Source organism: Columba livia, chromosome 13 (assembly GCF_036013475.1).
Source record: "Columba livia isolate bColLiv1 breed racing homer chromosome 13, bColLiv1.pat.W.v2, whole genome shotgun sequence".
Classification (NCBI taxonomy): Eukaryota; Metazoa; Chordata; class Aves; order Columbiformes; family Columbidae; genus Columba; species Columba livia.
The window spans coordinates 11,170,594-11,191,989 of NC_088614.1; the positions used below are offsets into that span (position 1 = coordinate 11,170,594).

The 21,396-nt window shown below is 61.0% G+C and overlaps 3 protein-coding genes across 5 annotated transcripts in view; all 3 read left to right on the plus strand.

Moving 5' to 3' along the window:
• The window catches only part of CFDP1 (craniofacial development protein 1), a 64,301-nt gene extending 60,946 nt beyond the window's left edge, over positions 1-3,355 (plus strand). Inside the window, exon 7 of the mRNA XM_065028955.1 lies at positions 2,576-3,355. Coding sequence (XP_064885027.1) covers positions 2,576-2,666 — 91 coding nt within the window. The 3' untranslated portion in view covers positions 2,667-3,355. The remainder of the gene's footprint in view (positions 1-2,575) is intronic.
• Positions 3,356-9,909: 6,554 nt separating this feature from the next.
• On the plus strand, positions 9,910-17,042 carry BCAR1 (BCAR1 scaffold protein, Cas family member). 3 transcript variants are annotated; one of them, XM_065028940.1, is made up of 7 exons: positions 9,910-10,082; positions 11,062-11,751; positions 13,052-13,213; positions 13,416-13,520; positions 13,996-15,144; positions 15,352-15,441; positions 15,771-17,042. In XM_065028940.1, the coding sequence occupies exons 1-7, from the start codon at positions 10,071-10,073 to the stop codon at positions 16,284-16,286; spliced, it is 2,724 nt and encodes a 907-aa protein (XP_064885012.1). In that variant the 5' UTR covers positions 9,910-10,070; the 3' UTR covers positions 16,287-17,042. The 3 variants fall into 3 exon arrangements, 2 of the variants coding, with proteins under 2 accessions (XP_064885012.1, XP_021146464.2); XR_002416315.2 differs by lacking the exon at positions 9,910-10,082 and having other exon boundaries at positions 10,136-11,751; positions 15,771-16,614; positions 16,930-17,042; XM_021290789.2 differs by lacking the exon at positions 9,910-10,082 and having other exon boundaries at positions 10,136-11,751.
• A 1,927-nt stretch (positions 17,043-18,969) lies between these two features.
• On the plus strand, positions 18,970-21,263 carry LOC102091024 (chymotrypsinogen B). Its single transcript, XM_005504777.3, has 7 exons — positions 18,970-19,117; positions 19,236-19,339; positions 19,437-19,516; positions 19,607-19,685; positions 20,453-20,633; positions 20,867-21,000; positions 21,075-21,263. The coding sequence occupies exons 1-7, from the start codon at positions 19,048-19,050 to the stop codon at positions 21,234-21,236; spliced, it is 810 nt and encodes a 269-aa protein (XP_005504834.1). The 5' UTR covers positions 18,970-19,047; the 3' UTR covers positions 21,237-21,263.
• The last annotated feature ends 133 nt before the right edge of the window (positions 21,264-21,396 follow it).

Here is a 21,396-nt window from a genome sequence, read left to right on the forward strand (position 1 = left end):
CCCTTTGCTGTTGGTCCCTCTGGTGTGCTTTATAAATGGAAATGTGTAGCAGCCTTTTAATTGGGCCACCTTTGTAGGGCAGACCCAGTGGGGGAGCAGCCCCGCTCTGGGTGCGTGGTGACTGGCAGGGGACAGGCAGTGCTGATGAAACCCTCCCCTGGGCAGTTTGCAGCTGCCCTCATTAGCAGAAACAGCCTCTTCTCCCAACAAATTCCTCTTTCTCCGCTGTGGATCACAGCTGCCTTGTTTCCACGCAGGCTGGTAATTTACAGGAAGGTATTGATTCAGGTAGCAAAGGTTATTTAGACAAGCACAGGATGGGTGTTTGTGCCACGCTCATGCACTTTGCACTGATGTTTGGCAGCACTTTGCTGCCGGCTCTGCAGAGCCAGGCTGGGAACCAGAGGTGGGGCTCAAGCACAGGTTTTGGGGTGCAGGGGGGCTTGTGCTGACCCTGCAGACCCGCTGCTTCCCTGCTTGTGTCCATCAGCACCTCCAGCCTCCATGTGCACCTGTACAATCCGGCCGGGCTTGTTTCTGGGCTGTGGGCCCTATAAACCTCGGAGTGTGCACAGGTAGTGCCTTGTGGGGTCTGCGCTGGTCCCTGCGGCGCTTTTCCGGGGCCAGCCAAGGACAATGCCATGGGGTAACGTCACAGTTCCTGTTCCATGCAGAGCCACTGGCTGCGGTGGTGAGACCGCATTCCTGGCTCATGATCCGTATCGATCCCCAGGAGCCAGTCTCTGCCTGCCAGAGAGGCACAGCCGCCACGGAGAAGGAGGAAGGGGCCAAAGGAGCTTCAAATTCAGTAGCCTGGGCTGCTGCCACCCATGCAGTTGGGGTGTTCCCAGGTTACCAGTGTTAACCCCTGTGCCTCGCCTTCCCAGCTGTGGTTGCAGTTGGTGTTTAGCAGCACAGGGGGAGGAAAACCCCACACCCAGCTATATGACAGACTGTAACGTACAACGTGACCCCGCAGCTTCCTTCCCATGGCCTCTCTGAGCCCGGTCGCAGGAGCCTGCTCGCAGGAACGAAGGGAAACGACACTCCCCTGCCCGCCTTTCCTGAGCCAGCGTGGGGAGGGGGCCTCAGTGCACAGCCCCCCTCTGACAGCCATGGGCAGAGGGCTGAAAAAATCCCTTCTCGCAGCCAGCACATCGTCTGCATTACGCCGGGCCCCTGCCCCTTGCAGCTGGTGGAGATAAGCTGACCCCCTTGTGTCAACACGAGACAGGCTCGGGCTGCGATGGGAATGGGCTGTTATCCGCTCGGGGACAGAGCTGGGGGGGAATTGCTCGCTGAAATTAATTTGGATTAATTCGTTTCCAATGCCTGGGTAGGCAGGAGTGTCAGGGCTGTCCCTTGCAGCAAGGGTGAAGGCACCCTGGTCCCCGGAGCATCGTTCAGCACCAGTTCGATGGCTGCAGACCTTGTCATCAAAGGCAGAGCAGGCCCCCTGCCCTAGGGGGACCATTGCTGGTGGTGGGAGGGGGCTTCAGCCTTCCCACACAGTTGGGTCTTGGGCACCTTTGTGCACGCTGCCAGCTGCCCAGGAGCCTGCAAAACCCATAGAGCCTGCAATGCTCATCTCTCCTCTGGCTGCTGCAGCCTTCGGTCTTGCTTCCGAGCAGTGGGTGTCCCTGGTTCGCAGGCACCAGCTGCAATGCAGGAAAAGCAGCAACCAACAGAAACCGAACACAGTGGCTTGTGCATATTGTGCCAGTGCCCGAGTGTAATGACCTTGTCATGACAGCCGAGTGTTTGCCACCCTGGAACAAATGCAAAACAATTGTGATGATTCAATTACAGCTCCTGTTTTGAATTGCAATTTCACTCCCTCTGTAGGTTAATTAGTAGCACAGCCCCAGGCTATCTGTGGCAAGGGTTTGCAGCGAAGTACATTAAAATTCAGCTGCATGCCGTTAATGAGCGGCAAGGTGCTTTTCCAGGCACAGGCACGCCTGCCTTCCTTGCAGCACTCAGGTGCTGAGAGGCAGAAGTAAATGGTGGTGGTTGGGAGCTGGTCTGTGGCTGGGAAACCCCTGGCCTGGATCCCTGAGCTGCTGCAGACTTGTTGAGTGAAGCTCTTTGCATCCCTAACGCTCCCTGTGCCAGTTACCCGTTTGTATGGTGGGCTGTGCTGCTGTGGTTGGTTTGAGAGATGCTTTGTCAGGGGGGTGTGTGGGCAGGGTCACCTGGGCAGCCAGGGAGGAACCTCAGAGCTGCCTCTCCTGCTGAGGACCTGCCCTGAGCCCCTTCACGTTGTTCGTGAAGGTCATTTCTCAGTGGTATGAGAGGAGCTGGAACCAGAACAGTCAGCCCATGGCTCCAGCCAACGTGAACCCCTCACTCCAGACCTCTGCAAGTCCCCCAGAAGACATCCAGCAGTCTGTGGAGCAGTTTTGGTGTCCGTGGGAGATGCTCAGTGCAGTGATCAGCTCATGGAGAGAGAGGGAGGGAAGCAGCAGATGCCTTCCCTCCCTGCTCGTCCCTTTGGGTGGGCTTTGCCCCGGGCTGGGGACAACATTGGTTGCTGCAGACACCACTTACAGCCTGTGCCGCTGCCTCCCTGCAGGTACATCGAGAGGAAAGCATTCCTGGAGCGCGTGGATCACAGGCAGTTTGAAATCGAGCGCGACCTCAGACTGAGCAGGATGAAGCCCTGACGTGCCAGGGATGGCGGCGGGGGATCCTGCTCCTTTCTGTGCCCAAGAGCTGGCTGGGGGCTGCCGGCCACCGCCAGACCACCGGGCACCAAAACCGTTCTCTACCCGAGACTCAGCCTGTATGTCTTATCATGCAGGTTTTTCCTTTTACTGTAATAGTTTGGGGAGGGTATTTGTCAGTGGGCAGGGGGCACTTTGAGGGTTAAATGGTCCAGAAGGTGACAGAAGAAACCAGCATGATCCTGGCAGGCAGCTTTCCAAGGAGGAGAGATGGTGGCACCCATCCTTTGCCAACCCTGGGTGCATCTGGCAGCAGGAGGAGCCCCCAAGGCTGGGAGGGTGCTGGAGCCTGGGTTAAGGCTCAGCGGGTGTATTTGATTGAGAGAAAAGCTGCAGGAAGGTCCATGGCTGCTGTGCGTGCACAAGCTGTGGGATTTGGGGCTGGAGCCCTTCTCTCCGCTCTGCCAGCCCCGCAGTGCTCCCTGCCCCTCTGTGCTGCGCTCCTGCACGGACAAAGCCGAACTGTCTGTACTTGTTTGTGGGGTCTGGTGATGCTGGGGGTGGGGGGGTAAGCAAGGCGATGAAGAAATCCTTCCTTGTTCACACTGTCAAGAAGATGGGAGCAGCTGCAGCAGGCAGGACGGGCCAGGATCCGAGCGTTTATGTGAATAAAGTATTCCATCCCAACACTCTTGCCTGCTGGCAGCGTGGTTTGTGTGGGAAGCAAAGGACAAAGAAATTAAGGGTCACATACAGTAATGAGTGTCTGACTGTGATCGTGAAACCCCTGCTCAGAGGTGGCTGGTGTCTGCCTTGACAGCAGCTTGAGGGGCAGGGCAAGTGCTAGGATTGTTTTCCCTGCTGCACTACAGGGGCTGGCGGTGGGATTAAATCTGGAACTGGGGGATGATGGGGACAATGTCCTGCTGTAGCTGTGCTGCAGGAGTAAGGAAACCCACCCAAGGCCTGGCCATTCAGGGATATTCAGCAAGTGAAGCTGCCTGAGCATGGGGCAAGTGGCCAGTGATACATGGTCACCTCAGCCACCCTCTGTGCTCTGGCCAGGTTCAAACCTCCCAAGGTTTGGCCTGTGCAGCAGAGGAGCTCCCCAGCCTTTCCCCACAGGATGCTCCAAGCCCGCTTGGTGGAGCAGCCTGTGCTGGGGGGAAGGCGGCACATGCCCGCAGCTCCAAGCGTGGTCTCAGCTTTGGGCTCACGTGTCAGCTGCTGAGTCAGCCCTTGCTCTGTGGCCGCGCTGCAGGATAGACAAGAACAAAACACCACGTGCTGGGGGGGAGCCGCAGCCTTTGGCACCCTGTTATGTACAGAATCCACTGCTATGGACCTGCTTAAACGAGCCTGAAATTGGACAGAAACAAAACAACAGGGGCGATGACACGTTTTCATCTCCAAACGCTTCCAAACCAGTTGCTGCTTTGGTTTTGGTTGCAAAAACAACTGGAGTCTGTGTACAAGGCAGTGTTGCAGGGAGGTTTCAGCTCGTTCCGGGGGCTAGTGAGTAGTGGGTGCTGCCTCGGTGGCCGGGCTGCTGGCCCGCTTGGGCGGGTACAGAACCATCCCCGGCTCCTCTCAGTGGAGTCCTGCTCTGCTCTGCTCTGCTCACAGGGTCCCTCCCAGCAGGGACCTAAGCCGGGCTTGGTTTGCAGCGGATCCTCGCTGACAGCAAGAGGCAAGCGGGACTGGAGGGCTGGACCTGCTCTAAGGGCTGAGCCGGCAGGAGGGGAAATGATTTGTCTTTGGCTGCACTTTGCTCTGCTGGGGCTGAGGAGGAGAGGAGGGAATATTTGGGATCTTCTCTGCTCTGTATCACCTCGTGACTGCACTTCTGAGTCCTCGCACACTGGATGGAAGTGGGGGAGGATCATGTCACCCCACACAGGGCAGGTCCCTGCAGCGTCTGGCTCCTCGGGACCTGCCGACCAAAATCCTCACTGTGACATGGGCATCCCGGCGGCTGCTGGTGCTGTGTCGGGCCCCTGTTGCAGCTGCGTTCAAGGGCTTGTTCTGCTCCAGCAGCTTGGCAGCAGCTCGGGGTCTAGAAATAGAAGATAATTCTGTGAGTTGTGTTATAAGCAAGAGCTGAATGGAGATGCAGCAGGAGAAAATCTGGAGATCCCAAAGGTCAGATGCACCAAACCCAGTGCTGCTCTTAAAAGCCTTAAAGAGCTCCAGGCTGTGTTCAGAGAGAGCTCTGCAGCAGCACCCAGCTCCGGACAGCCTGGGGGAAAGGCTTTGGATTTACAGACACACTAATAACTGTGTTGGTGGGATCTGGCCAGCGCAGCCTCCACTGGCACGCTGGTAAATTAGGAAGATCGGTGATCCCAGTGTGAGAGATCCTGCCTGCCAGCCCAGCGCTGCTTTCCCAAAGCACTCCGACCTCTCTTCTCTGTCCTCTGTGGTTTTTTTTTCCTTCAGCTGAGCAAATGTGGAAAGTTTTGAAATCTTGGAAGCAACCTGACCTGCTGGAAAAGCGCAGTGTAACGGTGGTGGCTGAGAGCCGGGGCTCCCCTCTCTGCTGGGCTCCCAGCGCGCGGCAGCGTGCCCGGCCCGGCCCGGCCGGACGACGCGGGGCTGCGGTGCCAGCTGCTGGCCCGGCACGCTGGGCCGGGCTCGGCAGGACGGCCGGGAGGAGCTCCCAGCCCGCGGCTGGTTCCTGGCTTCCTCCATACGCGCTCCCAAGCGTCCCGCGTTTTTGCTTGGTTGGATCATGTATTCCTCGCCTCTCTTTCCTGAAGACGAGGAGTGATTTACAGGTCTCCAGAAAACACAGCTTGGCTGCTTAGGAAGGAAAGAAAAAAAAAGTCTAAACCCCAGTCCGCTTGCTCTTTCCATTGCCCAGCCGCCTTCCCACGAAGGGGGGTGGCCCTGGTACCCACCAGCCCTCAGCATCCCCACCAGCCCCAAGCTTTCTGGAAGGAGCAAAGCTCTCAGCAGATGTGGGTCTCTCTTTCAAAACATTTCCACCTTGAGCTGTCTTCTCCAGGAAGCTCATGTATCCTCCATGGGTCAGAACCCACACAAGGGTATTTGCTTGGGATAATTTTGACCCTTCAAGTTGTCCCTCATGGCCTGAGCATCACCTCACCCTGAGGAGCTCCCCCTTCCCCAGCTGCCTGAAGGGGCCCCTTGTGCGGCTGGGCCCCGAACAAGGCAGCGATTGTGTCTGTGTGCCCGGACAGTGGCGGCTTCTGCCACGTCCTGGCTGCGTCCAACCAGTGCCCGTGGGCTTGTAATTATTGAGCTGCTCGGTGGGGCCTGGGGAGGCTGTTCCGGGGCTGCGAGAATTGCAGACAGAGAGGCAACGTCGTGCATTTAAAGCTGCTTCAGTGACAGGGTTCAGAGAATCATAGAACAGTTTGGGTTGGAAAGACCTTCAAAGCTCATCCAGTGCCACCCCTGCCATGAGCAGGGACATCTTCACCAGCTCAGGTTGCTCAGAGCCCCATCCAGCCTGGCCTGGGATGTCTCCAGGGATGGGGCATCCACCACCTCTCTGGGCAACCTGGGCCAGTGTTTCACCACCCTCAGTGTAAAAAATTTCTGCCTCATATCCAGCCTGGATCTCCCCTCCTTTAATTTAAAACCACCACCTCTTGTCCTATCGCAAGGCCCTGCTAAAAAGTCTGTCCCCATCTTTCTTATCAGCCCCTTTATACCAGGGATGTGGGAATGGGAGGAGGTTGAGAGGTGGCTGCCCAGGGGGGCATCCTGGGGGCTGCACTAAGGACCACAATGTGATCCGGGGCTGGTGGCACTCTGCCGTGGGGCAGAGTGACACCGTGCTGGAGCTGGCAGGGAGAGGAGGGAGCAGAGTGCGGCATTGGCCCTGGGAGGCATCTCCCCACAGCCGTGGCAGCAGTTCCCCATGGGAACCAGGGTGGGGAAAACCTGTTGCTCCAGAGGTGATGATGCTGGGGCACCACATCCTCCTCTCCAAGCTGCTGTTTTCAGCATCTCCCACTACTTCTTCTTGCAGCAACGGCCCACCCAGCCGTGCAGTGGGGTTTCTGGCTTCAGCAGTGTGGGACTAACGGAGCAAGGGTCCCCATCCCAGGCATCCTGGTGCAGTGGTGGGTGCTGCTGCTGGCGTTTGAGGTTCAGCCAGCAGCGGTGGCACAGCCCAGCCGGGGGCAAGGATCAGTGCCAGCCCTCGCCGGGCAATGAATGGGGAGATGAACAGAGCCGCTACTGTTGGGGCAGCCCGGGGCCCATGCTCCACCTTGGCTTTTCTGGAGGTGAAGGCAATGCCCTGCCATGCCATTCTCTGGAGAGAGGAGCAGTCGCTTCTCCACAGATGTAAACCAACCCAACACCATGGGAAGGCATGGGGATAAATCCTCGTTGTGATCCTGTTGGGTCCCATGATATTACAAGGCAAGAGAAATGTCCTCATTATTTCCAGAATATTGAAGTCTAATAAATCCTGTCCTGCCTTATAGGATTTATTTCTCCGTTCATTGCTAGGAGACTCAGTCCCGTGTAATCCTATTGCTGCTCCAGGAGGCGGGAGGCTCTTTTCTGAAGCGCAGACCTGGTGGGGCCACAGGCAGGAGCAGGCGGTCCCATCCAGAGCCAGTGGTTCCCGCTGGGCATGGCTCCAGCACTCCAGCGTCCCAGTGCCACCCCCTTTCCCAGGATGTCCCGCTGTCCTGGAGCTGTGCCCTGGCATGAATTCACCGAAATGCATCCCATCCAACGGCTGGGGCATGGCTGGGCCAATGGGTTGTTAATCAGTAACTAGCCGATCAAGATGGCATGGCATTGCATGGCACAGCCTGCTCCCTCAGTCTGACATACACCCACCATGTCCCCCCAGCACCCCATTTGGGGTCCTCCAACAGTTCCCCATGCCATGACTCAGAGGGAGAAGCCGAGCCCGGCACAGACCGTCCCCGCGGACGCGGCGCAGCCTGCGCAGTGCAGAGCTGGCCATGCCTGGCTCACCGGACACGGGGACTCTCCCAAAGACAATGATGGACACATGAATGTGGCTGGAAATTTCACTGCCAAAGTGTTTTCCATAGCAACTGTTGCTGGGGCAACCTGCATCCCAAGCAGCATCCATCCCAAAATGCCCAGCCCTGCATCCATCAGAGCCGGTGAAGAGCCGTGGTGCGGGGACAGTGGGGCCCTCAGCACCCCACTGCCAGCAGCATGAGGATGCTCCAGCTGCACCACCCCGGCTCTGAGCATCCCCAGTGCTGCAGGGCCCCCGTAACGCTCGGCTTTTCATCTCCTTTTTGGCATTTCATTTTCTTAGAGGTGGGAGAAGCTGAAGGGAGACCTGTTGGTGCCTGTCGCCCCCCAGGCGCTCGACGGAAGCAGGGGGGGTGCAGGAGCTGTTGCCAACTCAGGGTGCTCAGCAGATACAAGCAGCGATTTTGGCTCCGATGCACTGAAAATGGCCAGGATCGAGAATTGACAGGGGATTCTTTAACCTGAGTGTTGCCACGGGGAGGGCAAAAATAAAATCCCTGCTGCTTTGAAGTACCAAAGTGGGGAGCTCGGGCCCCTCAGGACCCCCCTGAAGATCTGTGGTGGCAGGTTCACCTTGGGGACACCCCGGGGATCCCAGGAGAGACTCTCGCTGGGCTCAGGGTCCCTGAAGCAAATGTGGGATTGGCTGCAGCGAGAGAAGAGCCAGGGAGCTCAGCGCCCATCCCGAGGATGCCTGGAGAGCTCAGCCCCTGCATTGTCACCACTGTCACCACTGCCACCAGCAAGAGGAAACCGCAGCCCTCTGCCTGCGCCTGCTGGGGCAGCTGCGGTTTGTGGGCACAACCGCATCCCCTTAATCTGGATATCTCCTAGCCTTGGCCATGCCTCAGTTTCCCCTTTCACCAGCGATGCACAGGTGACCCTGGGCACCCTCCGTGTGCCCCTGCACATGCGTGTGCTTTGCACAGTCAGTGGGCACCCCCATGTCCCATCTGCTCTGTCCATGCTCACACGCAGACCCATGCTCCCCGCTGCCTGCACACACACAGCTTTTGCACGCTGCTGCGCTGGACCACGCTCGCTCGGTGAGCAGTGTGTCTGGGAGCTCGTGCACATCCCTGCAGCTTGCGCGTGTCCTGCAGGTCGTGTGCCTCCATGCAGCTCACACATGTCCTGCAGCTCGTGCAAGTCCATGCAGCTTGCACGGCTGGCAGATCACGCAGGCCCACGCACCTTACCACGTCCTGCAGCTTGTGCACACCCACGCAGCTCACACGTCCCGCAGCTCACACATCTGTGAAGGGAGCACACGTGCCCCCCACGAGTGCCCAGCTCGCAGGGAGCCCCGCAGCCGCCCTCCCAGCCTGCTCCCAGCTCTGTGCAGATGCCAGCAGCACCGGAGCTGCAGGCAGGGACTGCGGCTCAGCGTGCAGCAGCATCGAGCCCGGGCTTGCCTGTTGTTGGGGCGCCGGCGGGCCACGTGGCCGGGCTGTACGAACAGGCCGGGTGGGCAGTGTACCGGCTGCTGTGGCGTGCCGTGGCGTGCCATGATGTGCCAACACCCTGGAGCAGCATTTGGGCTGTTGGGACGTGCAGCTGAGGGAAAACAGACCAGCGAGAGGGGAGCAGGGTTTAAACCCAAGAGGTTCATGCCCAATACCACCCCCAGGTGGGACTGGGGTGACCACCCGCCCCCACTGGGAAAAGTGAGAGGCTGCCCCCAACCCGTGCCACCCCTGCTGCAGCCACACCAAAAACAACCCAGTACTCACCCTGTATCTGTTGCACACTTGTTATCCTTTGCATAACCTTTACCCTTTGCATACCCGCCACACATGCATTACACACCTTCTACCCTTTGTATACTCTTTGCACACCCATTGCCCTTTGCACACTCATTGCACACCCTTTATCCTTTGCACACCCATTACACGCCCTTCATACCCCATCAGACACATTTTACCCTTTGCACACCCTTTGCACACTCATTAGCCTCTGCACTCCCATTACACATCATTTGTACCACTGTCACAGACCCTTTACCCTTTGCACACTCTTTGCCCCCCTTACCCTTTTCACACCCATAACACACCTTTTGTGTGCCCTTTTCACACCCATTGCACACCTTTCATCCTTTGCAACCCCATCAGCCTTTGCACCCCCATTGCATCCCCGTTACCCTTTGCACCCCTTTACACTCCCGGTCCAGGTCCCGCCCACCCCCGTCTTGGCCCCGCCCCCGCCCGGCGCAGCCCCGCCCCCCGCCGGGCGGCGCAGCCAATGGGGGCGGGCGGGGCCGCTGGGCCCGGGCGGGCACCGCGCTATAATGATCCCTACGGCGCCGCCGCCGCCGAGATCCCGCCGCCCGATCGCCCCGCCGCCCCCGGCCCGGCCCCGGCCTCCGGCCGACCGGCGCTAGGGCCGGAGCAGCCCCGCGGGAAGATGAACTACTTGGTGAGCGGCCGCCGCGGGGATGGGGGGGCAGGGAACCTCCCCGCGGGGGGGGACACGCGTGGGCCATCCCAGGCAGGACGGGGGGCCCCGAGGTAACGGCTCACGGAGGGGCCCCACCGGCCTTTGCCACAGCGTAGAGGAGGAGGATGAGGAAGGCCGCAACCCCCCGCCCGGGCAGGGCCTCCCCGGGGCAGCCGGGCCCCCTCGTGTGACCTTGGCTCGGCCCCGCCGTGCGGGGGGCGGGGAGGCCTCGGCCCAGCCGCGACCCCCCTGCCCGGCGGGTGACGGCGCTCCGGGGAGACCCACCGGGGCCACGGGGCTCCGCAGGCCCTGGTCTCCCTGCCGGCCGCAGGCAGGAGATCCCGGCAGCTGCGGGCAGCCGATCCCTCCGAGCCCGGCCGCGGCGGGAGAGCCGGCGGGTCCCGTCCCGCCATCCCGGCTTGTGGGGGGAGCCCACGGCGGGCTGCGGCCCGTCCCACCGCCGCCATGGCACTGGTGAGTCCCGGTAGAGGCCAGGGAGCTCTGTCAGGTGCCTCCGTGCCGTGGCCCCCGCGAGATGTCGTGGCACAGCCCGTGTCCGCTGTGGGGATGTTCGGCGCTGTGGGCTGGAAGGGGCTGGGGCCCAGTGGCGATTGGCGTGGGGATGGGGATGGCGATGGCTACGGCTGACTCACCGCCCTGGCACTTCCTCCCCAACGGCGGCGGGAAGGGGAGGGAAGGGCAGAGGAGGTCCCCCCGAAACCGGGGAGGCGGAAGGGACCAGCCCCTTCCTAGCACCACCTCCGGGAAGGATGGGTTGAACTCCAGCGGGGAAGGAAAAGGCGACTGGAGCCGAGGTATCCAGCCGGTGGGACCCGCTCAGCAAAGCCCCCCGGCCCGCAGGGCTGCACCCCGGTGCTGGGCACCGTTCTCCGCCGAGATGACTCCCCACCGGCCGGCGGGGCCCGGCTCACCGCCCCGGCGCGGGGCTCTCTTACAGAACGTGCTGGCCAAGGCGCTGTACGACAACGTGGCCGAGTCGCCGGACGAGCTTTCCTTCCGCAAGGGCGACATCATGACGGTGCTGGAACGCAACACGCAGGGGCTGGATGGCTGGTGGCTCTGCTCGCTCCATGGCCGTCAGGGCATCGTCCCCGGCAACCGCCTCAAGATCCTGGTGGGGATGTATGACAAGAAGCAGCAGCAGCAGCAAGCACCCGGCCCGGCGCAGGGGCAGGCACTGCCGCAGCCAGCAGTGCCCCAGCCAGCTCTGCCTTACCACCACCAAGGGGGCTACACCCCGCTGTCGCCTGCCTCGCAGTACACACCCATGCATCCTCCTTATGCCCCCCAAGGGGACAACGTCTACCTGATGCCAGTCCCCAGCAAGGGACAACAGGGTCTCTACCCGGGCTCAGCACCCATCGGACAGTTTCCATCTGCCCCAGCTAAGCAGCCCCCCACCTACCCGAAGCAGACGCCGCCTCACGCGTTTCCCAGCCCCGGCCAGGAGATCTACCAAGTGCCCCCCTCCCTGGGCCAAGCGGCAGAGGCATACCCCGGGGGCTCTGCCACCCCTCCCCAGGATGTCTACCAGGTTCCTCCCTCAGCCGGTCAGGCTCAGGACATCTACCAGGTGCCCCCATCGTTGGACATGAGGAGCTGGGAAGGGCACAAGCCCCAGGGAAAGGTAGGACGGGGGGATGGGGAGGGGTGGCAGCATGTTTGTGGGGTGCTCTGTGGCCTGCGGTGGTGAGTGGGTGCCAGGGCTGTGAGGCTTTGGCTTATCTGCCCACCACTGTCTCTTGGAGTGAGAAGTCCTTGCACCCATTGCAGGGGGTGCATGGGTATCCTCCCCCCTGTCCCTGGCAGGAGTGGGTGTGACACAGGGATTCCTGCAGTGGCTGAAGTGCCCTGCTTGGTGTGGGCTACCCAGTTTGGGGCTGGCACTGTGTTTGGTGCCTTGGTCCTCTTAGTTTCTCGCATGGGCTCTGCTGGTGTCACCAAGGGCACAGCAGCTATGCCTGGGGTGGGCATGGGGTGCTGGTAACCCCAGAGCTGCTTGGGGTGCCTCTTGGTTGGACCCTGCAGCTGCGGAGGAACCTGTGGTACCCAGCACAAGGCTGAGATGTTTCCTTCCTCCTGGAAGTGCAGACAGGGGCAGGCAGCCGGTGCCAGCATGTCCTGGCCATGCCAGGGAGCTTGCTGGTTGGGTTTCCTGGTGAGGCAAGGGTGAGCCACCAATTTGTCCCCAACATGGGGATCCTGGTGTGGTGGCCCTGTCTGGGGCAGCCTAATGGTTACATCCTGGACACCAGGCTCCTCCTGGCTCTGCCCCTTCCCTGGCACGTCATCCCAGGGAAGGAGAGCGAGGTGCTTTCAGCATCTTGTTTTCCGGGAAGGCTACCCTGACTCACACCCCTGGGAAGGAGCAGTGAGGGATCAGAGGGGTCAGCTGCCAAATCATGGCCAGGGCACTGGGAGCATCCAAAAAAGGAAGAACCTGCCTGGCACCTTTCCTGGTTGCTCAGCCCTTCTTACCCCCTGGCACCAGCTCGGCAGAGTGTCATGACCCTTTGGGTTTGGTTATCCACTGTTCTTGTGTCCCCACGGTATGGCAAGGTGGGCACCGAGCCATGGGCAGGGATCTGCTGCAGGGCGTTGGCAGATCCCTGCCCACGGCTCGGTGCCCAAATTGGCCGTTCTCTTCTGCACACCACGGCTGTGCCGGCTGGGCTTTGTCTCTCGCCGAGGCTCGCCGCTATAAATAACCGGTGAGATCATCCCCCGTCACCGGGAGCAGCGTGCACGCCCGGCCGGGGAGCGCCCTCCTGTGGGCACCGGTTTGCCCAGTGCTGCATGATCTGGTATGGGATCCGGCACCCATCCTCTCTCCAGCCCCATCGCTGCATTTTGGGGGGGATGATGCGGGGTGGGAGGCAGGCTGGGGATGCACGGCGGTGCCCACGTTGTTTCTTTCCCCTTGCCAGGTGCTGGTACCCACCCGTGTGGGACAAGTCTACGTGTACGACTCCCCCAAGGGTGAGCAGGATGAGTACGATATCCCTCGCCACCTGCTGCCTGTGGGCTCCCAGGAGATCTACGATGTACCGCCTGTCCGAGGAGGGGTCCCGAGTCAGTTCAGCCAGGAGGTGAGGCTGGGCAGGGGGTTGTCACTGGCTCCGTCCCCTGGCACAGGAAATGCTCTGACACAGCCTGGGATCCAAATCTGGGCAAATTACACCCAAAGCTGGGCATATTATAGGTCTCAAGGCTGTTTCTGGTGCCTTCATCCTTCCCAGTCGGTCCCTGGGGGGAGCTGGGCACCTGCGTTACCATTTCCCCCCTTTCCAGGTCTATGACACTCCCCCCATGGCCGTTAAGGGTCCCAATGGTCAAGACCCAGGGCAGGAGATCTATGACGTGCCCCCCAGCGTGGAGAAGAACCTGCACCAAACTGTAAGTGCTGCTGGGAAGCTCTCAGCTTCTCCATGTAACAAGAAGACACATTTTACAGTGAAAACAATTATTCACCGAAACAGCCTCCCCAGGGGATGTGGTGGTGTCTCTGGCACTGGAGGCTTTCAAGAGGTGGGGGGACAGGGTGTTATGTCGTCTTATCTAGAGAATGAGGCTGGACCAGATGATTTTTCCAAATCCATTTCAATGTGGGCTGCTCTAGGATTTTGTGATTCCTGCCCTGAAGGGGACATGGGAGGTTGGTGGTGCTGCAGCAGGGCTGTGGCAGGCCCCCTGGGATCAGGGGTGCCCAGGGGGTGCACGACTCCTTCCTGTTGCACACCCAGCACAGTCTTGAGTGCCTGAAGCTGGTGCTTATGTGCACCACAGTACAGCATAACCCACCCGCGTGTCCATGCATGACCCAGGCTGGCTCTCCCCGTGACACTGACAGAGCTCACCTCTGCCCTTGCAGGTGTACGATGTCCCCCCGTCGGTGAGCAAGGATGTGCCGGATGGCCCAGCACGGGAGGAGACCTACGACGTGCCCCCCGCCTTCGCCAAGCAGAAAGTCTTCGACCCCTCCCGCCACCCCCTCATCCTGGCCCAGCAGGAGCCCTACTTGCCTGAGGATGTCTATGATGTGCCACCGGTGGCTGGGAAAGGTGCCCCTGAGCTGCCACTCTCCCATGAGATCTATGACGTGCCCCCCAGCCTCAAGAAGCTGGGGGGGTCAGCCTTCCCCTCCCAGGAGGTGTACGATGTGCCCCGTGACTTGCATGCTCCGGGCAAGGGCTCCCTGGACGTGGAGGGCGAGTACATCTATGATGTTCCACCACAAGTGGACCGCGAGGCCAAGGGCACTGACACCAAGCGCCTCTCGGCCTCCAGCACAGGCAGCACCCGCAGCAACATCTCCACATCCTCGCTGGATGTGGTGCCTGTGAAGGAACCGGCCAAGGGAGCCGGCAGGGAGTTCTCCCTGGACTTGGATGCTGCTATGGAGACGCTGGCAAAACTCCAGCATGGTGTCGGCGGTGCCGTCTCCTACCTCATGTCCTTCATTGGTGCCAACTGGCGCAGCCCCGAGCACATGGAGGCCAATGCCGCCAGCATCCGTGGCGCGGCCGAGGGTGTCCGGACAGCCCTCCGGGACCTGCTGGAGTTTGCTCGGGGGGCAGTGGGCAATGCCGCCCAGGCCTCTGACCGTTCCCTCTATGCCAAGCTCAGCAAGCAGCTGCAGAAGATGGAGGAGGTTTACCAGGCCCTGGCACGGCACGGCCAAGCGTTGGACGCTTGCCACTGGGCCCCAAGTGCCCTGGCTGGTGGCAAGCCAGGCACGGACGACCTGGAGCACTTTGTCATGCACTCGCGTGGTGTGCCCGATGACACCAAGCAGTTGGCCTCCTTCCTGCACGGCAATGCCTCCCTCCTCTTCAAACGGACAAAGCCGGCGGCGGAGAGTGGCGGCCATGGGCCCCCTCACCCCTCCGACAAGACCAGTAGCATCCAGTCCCGGCCCTTGCCCTCCCCACCCAAGCTGCTGGCCCAGGAGTCACCTGACGGGCCCTACGAAAACAGTGAGAGCGGCTGGATGGAGGATTACGACTACGTCCATCTCCAGGTGGGCGCAGGCGGAGAGACTGCTCCTCATGGGTGGGTTTTGTGCTGGTGGCTCCCCGGCACAGGGGCAGCTCTGACTGTGGCAGTGCTTCTGCCACATCCAGCCTGAGGACTGTGGGGACCAGGGGTGTCCCAGGGCAGGCGGGGGCTCGCTCCTGGCAAGGCTGGTATTGCTGACCCTCGTGTCACTCCCCTTCCTTCCCTGCAGGGCAAGGAGGAGTTTGAGAAGACCCAGAAGGAGCTGTTGGAGAAAGGCAACATCATCCGGCAGAGCAAGGACCAGCTGGAGCACCAGCAGGTAACGGAACTGTGGTGGGCAGCAGCGGTTTGGATCTTGCTCCCCTCGTACACCCTGCCACCCATCTGGACCATGGTCTCCTCTTGCGTGGCTGTCCCCATGGTGGGTTCTGGCTCACCCCTCATGCCAGCAGAGAGGGACGCTGGTGCCTTGCTCCTGGAGAGGAGCTTGGCACAGCTGTCCTGAAGCTGGCACTGTCCCTTGCTGATGTTCCTGGGGCACAGCTGTCACACAGGACTGGTGGCCATGGCCACCCATGCTGGTGGCTCCATGGAGGGGAGCGGGGCTGGCTCAATGGCTGTCCTCCTTCATGCCTTTCCCTCCCGCAGCTGAAGCAGTTCGAGCGGCTGGAGCAGGAGGTGACGCGCCCCATCGACAACGACCTGTCCAACTGGAGTCCACCCCAGCACTACGGCCCCACGCGGGGTGGGGGGACCCTGTGTCCCGCCGACCGCCAGCTCCTCCTCTTCTACCTGGAGCAGTGCGAGGCCAACCTCACTACACTTACCAATGCTGTTGACGCCTTTTTCACTGCCGTCAGCACCAACCAGCCCCCCAAGATCTTCGTGGCCCACAGCAAGTTTGTCATCCTCAGTGCCCACAAGCTCGTCTTCATCGGGGACACGCTGTCGCGCCAGGCCAAGGCCCAGGATGTCCAGCACAAGGTGATGCACTACAGCAACCTCCTCTGTGAGATGCTCAAGGAGATCGTCGTGACCACCAAGGCGGCCGCCCTCCACTACCCTTCTCCTGCCGCCTCTAAAGACATGATGGAGCGTGTCAAGGACCTTGCTAACAGCACACAGCAGTTCAAGATGGTGCTGGGCCAGCTGGCAGCCATGTAATGGCCTGGGGCTGCTGTCCCCTCCCCATGGCCCCCACCCTGTCCCCAGACATGCATCCCGCTCCACAAGAGCCCTCTCTGCCCGGTGTAAGCGGACATGTACATAGAGACTCCTACGCGCACCAGGGGCTGAGGCTCTGCTGGTAGTGGGGTGAGGGGCTGTGGCCGTCATGCCCGTTCCTCTTCTTCCAAGGATTGATTTTGGAGCTGTGCCCTTCATGAAGCAAAGCTGGGAGGTGGATTCATGCCCACTCCCTTCTCCCTGTCCTCTCTCCATACAAAGCCGGCCTGGAGGCTGTGGGGCCATGTCCCTGTTGAATCAAGATGGGGTATGCCCGGCGATTTGGGGTGATGCTGCAGCTGCTGCACTCTTGGGGGGGCTGTGCACTCGGGGGGCCCAGTCTCTGGTAGTCAGCAGATTTTAATGGTGTGGAAGCCACCCCTCGTAGTGACAGTGAGGTAGAGATGGGTTGTCCTGTCCCCCTGTGCAATGGGGGCTGTGGATAAGGGTCCTCAGGGGGTGGGGGATGATGGGGGGTTAAGGGACAGGAGGAGCCTGACTTGGGTGTTCTCATGTCTTGGGTTTTGCTGTTCTACCAGCTCCAACTGAACCACAAACTGAAATTGGTGCCTTTTGAATGCAGGGGAAGCTTCTGCTGGTTCCTGGAGCTATGGAGTTGCAGCCCTGCGCCCTCCCTGTCTCCCCAGACTCAGCCCCCTGTCCCCCCAGCAGCATAAAGTTTTGCCTAGAAGCCCCCATTGTCTCCTGGATGTCTGTGTGTACATGCTGTGGGGAGAGACCCCTTGCGGGGGGCTAGTGTACCCTGTTTTACAGGGAAAAGGCTGAGAGAGCTGGGTCTGTTCTGGACAAGAGCAGGCTTAGAGGGGATCTTATTTATGCTGATAAATATCTCAAGGGTGGGTGTCAAGAGGATGGACCAGACTCTTTTCAGTGGTGCCCAATGATAGGATGAGGGGCAATGGGCACAGGCTGAAGCACAGGAGCTTCAATCTGAATATGAGGAGAAACTTCCATACTCTGAGGGTGCCAGAGCCCTGGAACAGGCTGCGCAGAGAGGTTGTGGAATCTCCTTCTCTGGAGACATTCAAAACCTGCCTGAATGTGTTTATGTGTGATCTGCTCTGGTGAACCTGCTTCAGCAGATGGGTTGAACTAGATGATCTCCAGAGGTCCCTTCCAACCCCAACCAGTCTGTGATTCTGTCCCCCCAAAAGACACAGTGCATGGAGTCTGCAGGTGCAAAGGGGTTTGTTTGGTGTCACTGTCCCATAGGGGTGGGGCTGGGGGGGTTTGGGGAAAAAGGACAGGGTAGTGTGGTTACCCCAGCCCTGACTCTGGGGGGCTGTCACCCCCCAGACTGGCTGTTTGCTGGTGTTAGAGCACCTTGCTGGGCTTCATGAGTTTGTGGGGGTCCAACACAGCCTTGCTGCAGCCTAGGGTGTCCATCCCCTTCTCATCCCCTGTCCCTGGGCATCTGTCCCTTGACAATGGGTGCCACCATGGCTTCCACAACCCTAGGCACCTTGTCTCTCTTATTATCACCATCCCTATGCTGCCTGTTGCTGCTGCTTGGCCTGGCTGTGCCAGGAGCCAGGGAGCTCCAGGAGCAGCGTGGGTGCTGCTGGCAGCTCCAGCCCGTTGAAGTGGCCACAGGCACCGATCATCACCTTGTCCATGTCCTGGGACCACTGCAGCCACAGCCCCATAGGCAGCACTGCTGCACCCTTGGCCCCATGGGCGCACCCAGCACCCCGAGTGCCCCCACACCCAGCTCAGAGCTCCCCAGCTGCTCCCCGGTGTCCCAGTGTGAGGGCAGCAGGGTCTGGCCCGGGTGTCCCCAGTCCCACCTGGGGGCAGCAGCTCTGGTGCTCCAGGGCCCCCCCAGCCCCAGCACCCACTGCAGGGCCAGGCTGAGGACCAAACACCCCACCAGGACGATCCCCTGCCCCGCTGGCCCTGCCTGTCCCCTCCCACCATGGCACCGCCATCGCCACGTTAAGGTGGCTCCAGCTGTGGTGGCTGGAACACGGGTCCCCTCCCCACCGGGGGTTCCTGTGCTCTGGCACTCGTGCCAGGTGTCCCACAGCTCAACAGGTGTCACCACACCTGGCCTTGTACCTATGCGTCCACACACCTGACCAGGTGTCTCCATACCTGACCTTATCTCCACATTCCCACCCAGGTGTCCTCATGCCAGGCCACATGACCCAGTGCCCGGTCTTGTTGCCCACTCCCCAGCCCGGTGTCCCTATGGCAGGCCACATGTTCCCACATGTGGTGTACAGCCAGGTATCCATGAGCCTGCTCAAGTGTCCCTGCACCTGGCCAGGTGCCCCTGCCTTGCTCAGGTATCCCCAGGGGAGTCCGCATGTCCCCAAACCACCTGCCCTCCTTGGCCAGGGGTCAACAAACCCAGACAGTTGTTCCCATGCCTGGTCTGTTCCTCTCCACCTGGACAGGTGTCCTGACCCCAAAGTCCTTCTAACCTCAACCAACCCCTTGATCTGGTGACAGCCCACCCCGTGTGTCAGACCAAGGGGCACGATGAAGCCAGCACTTAGACCCCACCAGTGCAGACCCACAGCCCTGGCCAAGGCCACCAGCTCCAGCTGCTGCAATCCCAGGCCTCATCCAGGCACCGTGCCGGGTGCCATGCTATCTCCCAAGGCTGTGGCAGGAAGGTCAGCGGTGGGTATAAGAGGTGCTGAGCCCCAGGCGGGGTCTGTCCCCACAAGCAACAATGGCTCTGCTGTGGCTGCTGAGCTGCCTGGTGCTGGCGGGCTCTGCCCGTGCCACCCTCTCCCTGGCGAGTATGTGGAGCCACGGGGCTCAGCGGGTGGGCAAGGGGCTTGGAAGGGTGACGGGATGGGGGGAACATGGGGCTGGGGTGGCTGGAGCCTTTGTTCCACAGCTGCCTGTGCCCTGCAGGCTGCGGTGTGCCCGCCATTGCACCCATCATCCAAGGCTACAACCGCATCGTCAACGGGGAGGCAGCGGTACCAGGGTCCTGGCCATGGCAGGTGTCCCTCCAGGTGAGTGCCCGCAGGGGGCTGGGTCAGGGGCCAGGCACAGAGCACCCCAGCGGTGGTGCCAGCGGTGCCGGGAGCTGACGGCAGCTCTCCCCACCAGCGCAACAACGGCTTCCACTTCTGCGGTGGGTCGCTGATCAGTGAAAACTGGGTGGTCACTGCTGCACACTGCGGTGTCAGGTAGGCACCAGCTCTACTGCCAGCAGCCTGGGGCTGTGCACAGGGTCCCCCCATCCCTGTGTGCAGCGCTCAGCGTCTATCTGTGCCCAGGACCACTGACACCGTGGTGGTTGGTGCTTATGACCAGGACTCACCTTCCCCTGATGAGCAGAGGCTGACCATCAAGAAGGTACCACCGGCGTTGGGGCCATGTGCCTGTGGGGTCCCGCAGCCACCACAGGGAGCCCTGGTGTCTAGGCCCCCCTTGTCCTGGGGTCAAGTCCCCAGGGACTCCCTGGTTCCCTTATCCTGAGGGTCAGGTCCCCCAGGGTGTGCATGTTGCCCCACATCCCTGGGCTTGGGTGTCCTGGGTTATCTCTGCTCCCCCTCATCCCAAGCGTTGGGACCCCATCCCCAGAACCCCCAAGGGATGGGGATGAGGAACCCAGGGTCCACATCAGTCCCTGTGGGTGATATGACCTGGGTGTGTTGCTGCTCCCCAGTGCCCTTGGGCTGGAGGATGCCCTGTGGGGCGCTGAGCAGCCCCAAAATCCCTGACCACCAGAAACATGGGTTGGGACGTGGGCTCCTTGCTGGCCCTGTTGTCTGGAGTGTTGGGGTCTGTCCCCTGCTCCCTGGCAGCTGTCGGTGCCTGGGGTTGTCACCTCCTTTCTCTGGGCACCTCAGGCAGGGATTTGGGGTTTGCTACCCTGGGGGTCCCCTGGGGTCCCTGTGAATCACTGCTGTGTGTCACTGCTCCCCTCTGCCCCAGGCACTGGGATCTGCATTCCAGGGACCCTATCAGCCCAGGACCCACAGGGCAATTCCCTGGGATCCCCATCACTCCCCAGGGTTATTTTCAGTCCCTGGGGTCCCCAACAATCCCCACAGCCCCTGTAGAGCCCCCAGTGCCCTGGCCAGGGGTGTGGCCACTGGGAGTGTTGCCACCTGCTCCAGGTCTTCAAGAACCCCAAGTTCAACGTGCTGACCATCCGCAATGACATCACCCTGATCAAACTGGCCACCCCTGCCCAGCTGTCTGCCACTGTGTCACCCGTCTGCCTGCCCCAGGCCACTGAAGACTTCCCAGCGGGCTTGACCTGTGTCACCACTGGCTGGGGGCTCACTGACCCCAATGGTACCGCAACTTCCTGTTCCCATCCCCACCCCCATCCCTGTCCTTGTCTGCATGCCCATCCTCATCTTCATCTCTGTCCTCATAACCATCCTCATCCCCAAACCCCATCCTAATAATCATGCCCAATCCCCATACCTGATATATGTCCATCCTCATCCCAATCCCTATCCCCATCCCCGTCCCTGGGGCTCCTGGTGTTCTGTGGGCGCTGATGCCACCCCACTCGCCCATAGCCTCGTCGACACCGGCGGTGCTGCAGCAGGTGGCCCTGCCCCTGCTCAGCAACGTGCAGTGCAAGGCGTACTGGGGGTTCCGCATCAGCGACGTGATGGTGTGTGCCGGTGCTGATGGTGCCTCCTCCTGTAATGTAAGTGCCCCCAGCCCCTCCCCGCCCCTGCTCCCCCTTTGTCCCCAGCCCCTGCCCTCACCAGCTGCCTGCAGGGCGACTCCGGGGGCCCGCTGGTGTGTCAGAAGAATGGCGCCTGGACCCTGGTGGGCATCGTCTCCTGGGGCAGCAGCACCTGCAGCCCCAGCATACCCGCTGTCTATGCCCGTGTCACCGAGCTCCGCCCCTGGATCGACTCCATCCTGGCGGCCAACTGAGGCCGGCAATAAATACTGTCACCCCCACCACGCTGCCTCCTTGCTGCGGCACCAGGGCGAGTGAGATGGGAGGTCTGGGGCAGCTGGTTGGCTGGAGGACACATGGCTGGGGACAGGGGCATGCAGTGGGCATGGGGACATTTTTCCAGGCATGGGGACA

Excerpts from the sequence above, each read along its gene's own strand:
- BCAR1 (XM_021290789.2), top strand. The coding sequence starts at position 10,639 with ATGTCGTGGCACAGCCCGTGTCCGCTGTGGGGATGTTCGGCGCTGTGG. Across the intron at positions 13,521-13,995 it reads AGAAGAACCTGCACCAAACT|GTGTACGATGTCCCCCCGTC; the intron begins GTAAGTGCTGCT and ends CTGCCCTTGCAG. Across the intron at positions 15,145-15,351 it reads ACGACTACGTCCATCTCCAG|GGCAAGGAGGAGTTTGAGAA; the intron begins GTGGGCGCAGGC and ends CCTTCCCTGCAG.
- LOC102091024 (XM_005504777.3), top strand. The coding sequence starts at position 19,048 with ATGGCTCTGCTGTGGCTGCTGAGCTGCCTGGTGCTGGCGGGCTCTGCC. Across the intron at positions 19,517-19,606 it reads GCTGCACACTGCGGTGTCAG|GACCACTGACACCGTGGTGG; the intron begins GTAGGCACCAGC and ends ATCTGTGCCCAG. Across the intron at positions 19,686-20,452 it reads AGAGGCTGACCATCAAGAAG|GTCTTCAAGAACCCCAAGTT; the intron begins GTACCACCGGCG and ends CACCTGCTCCAG.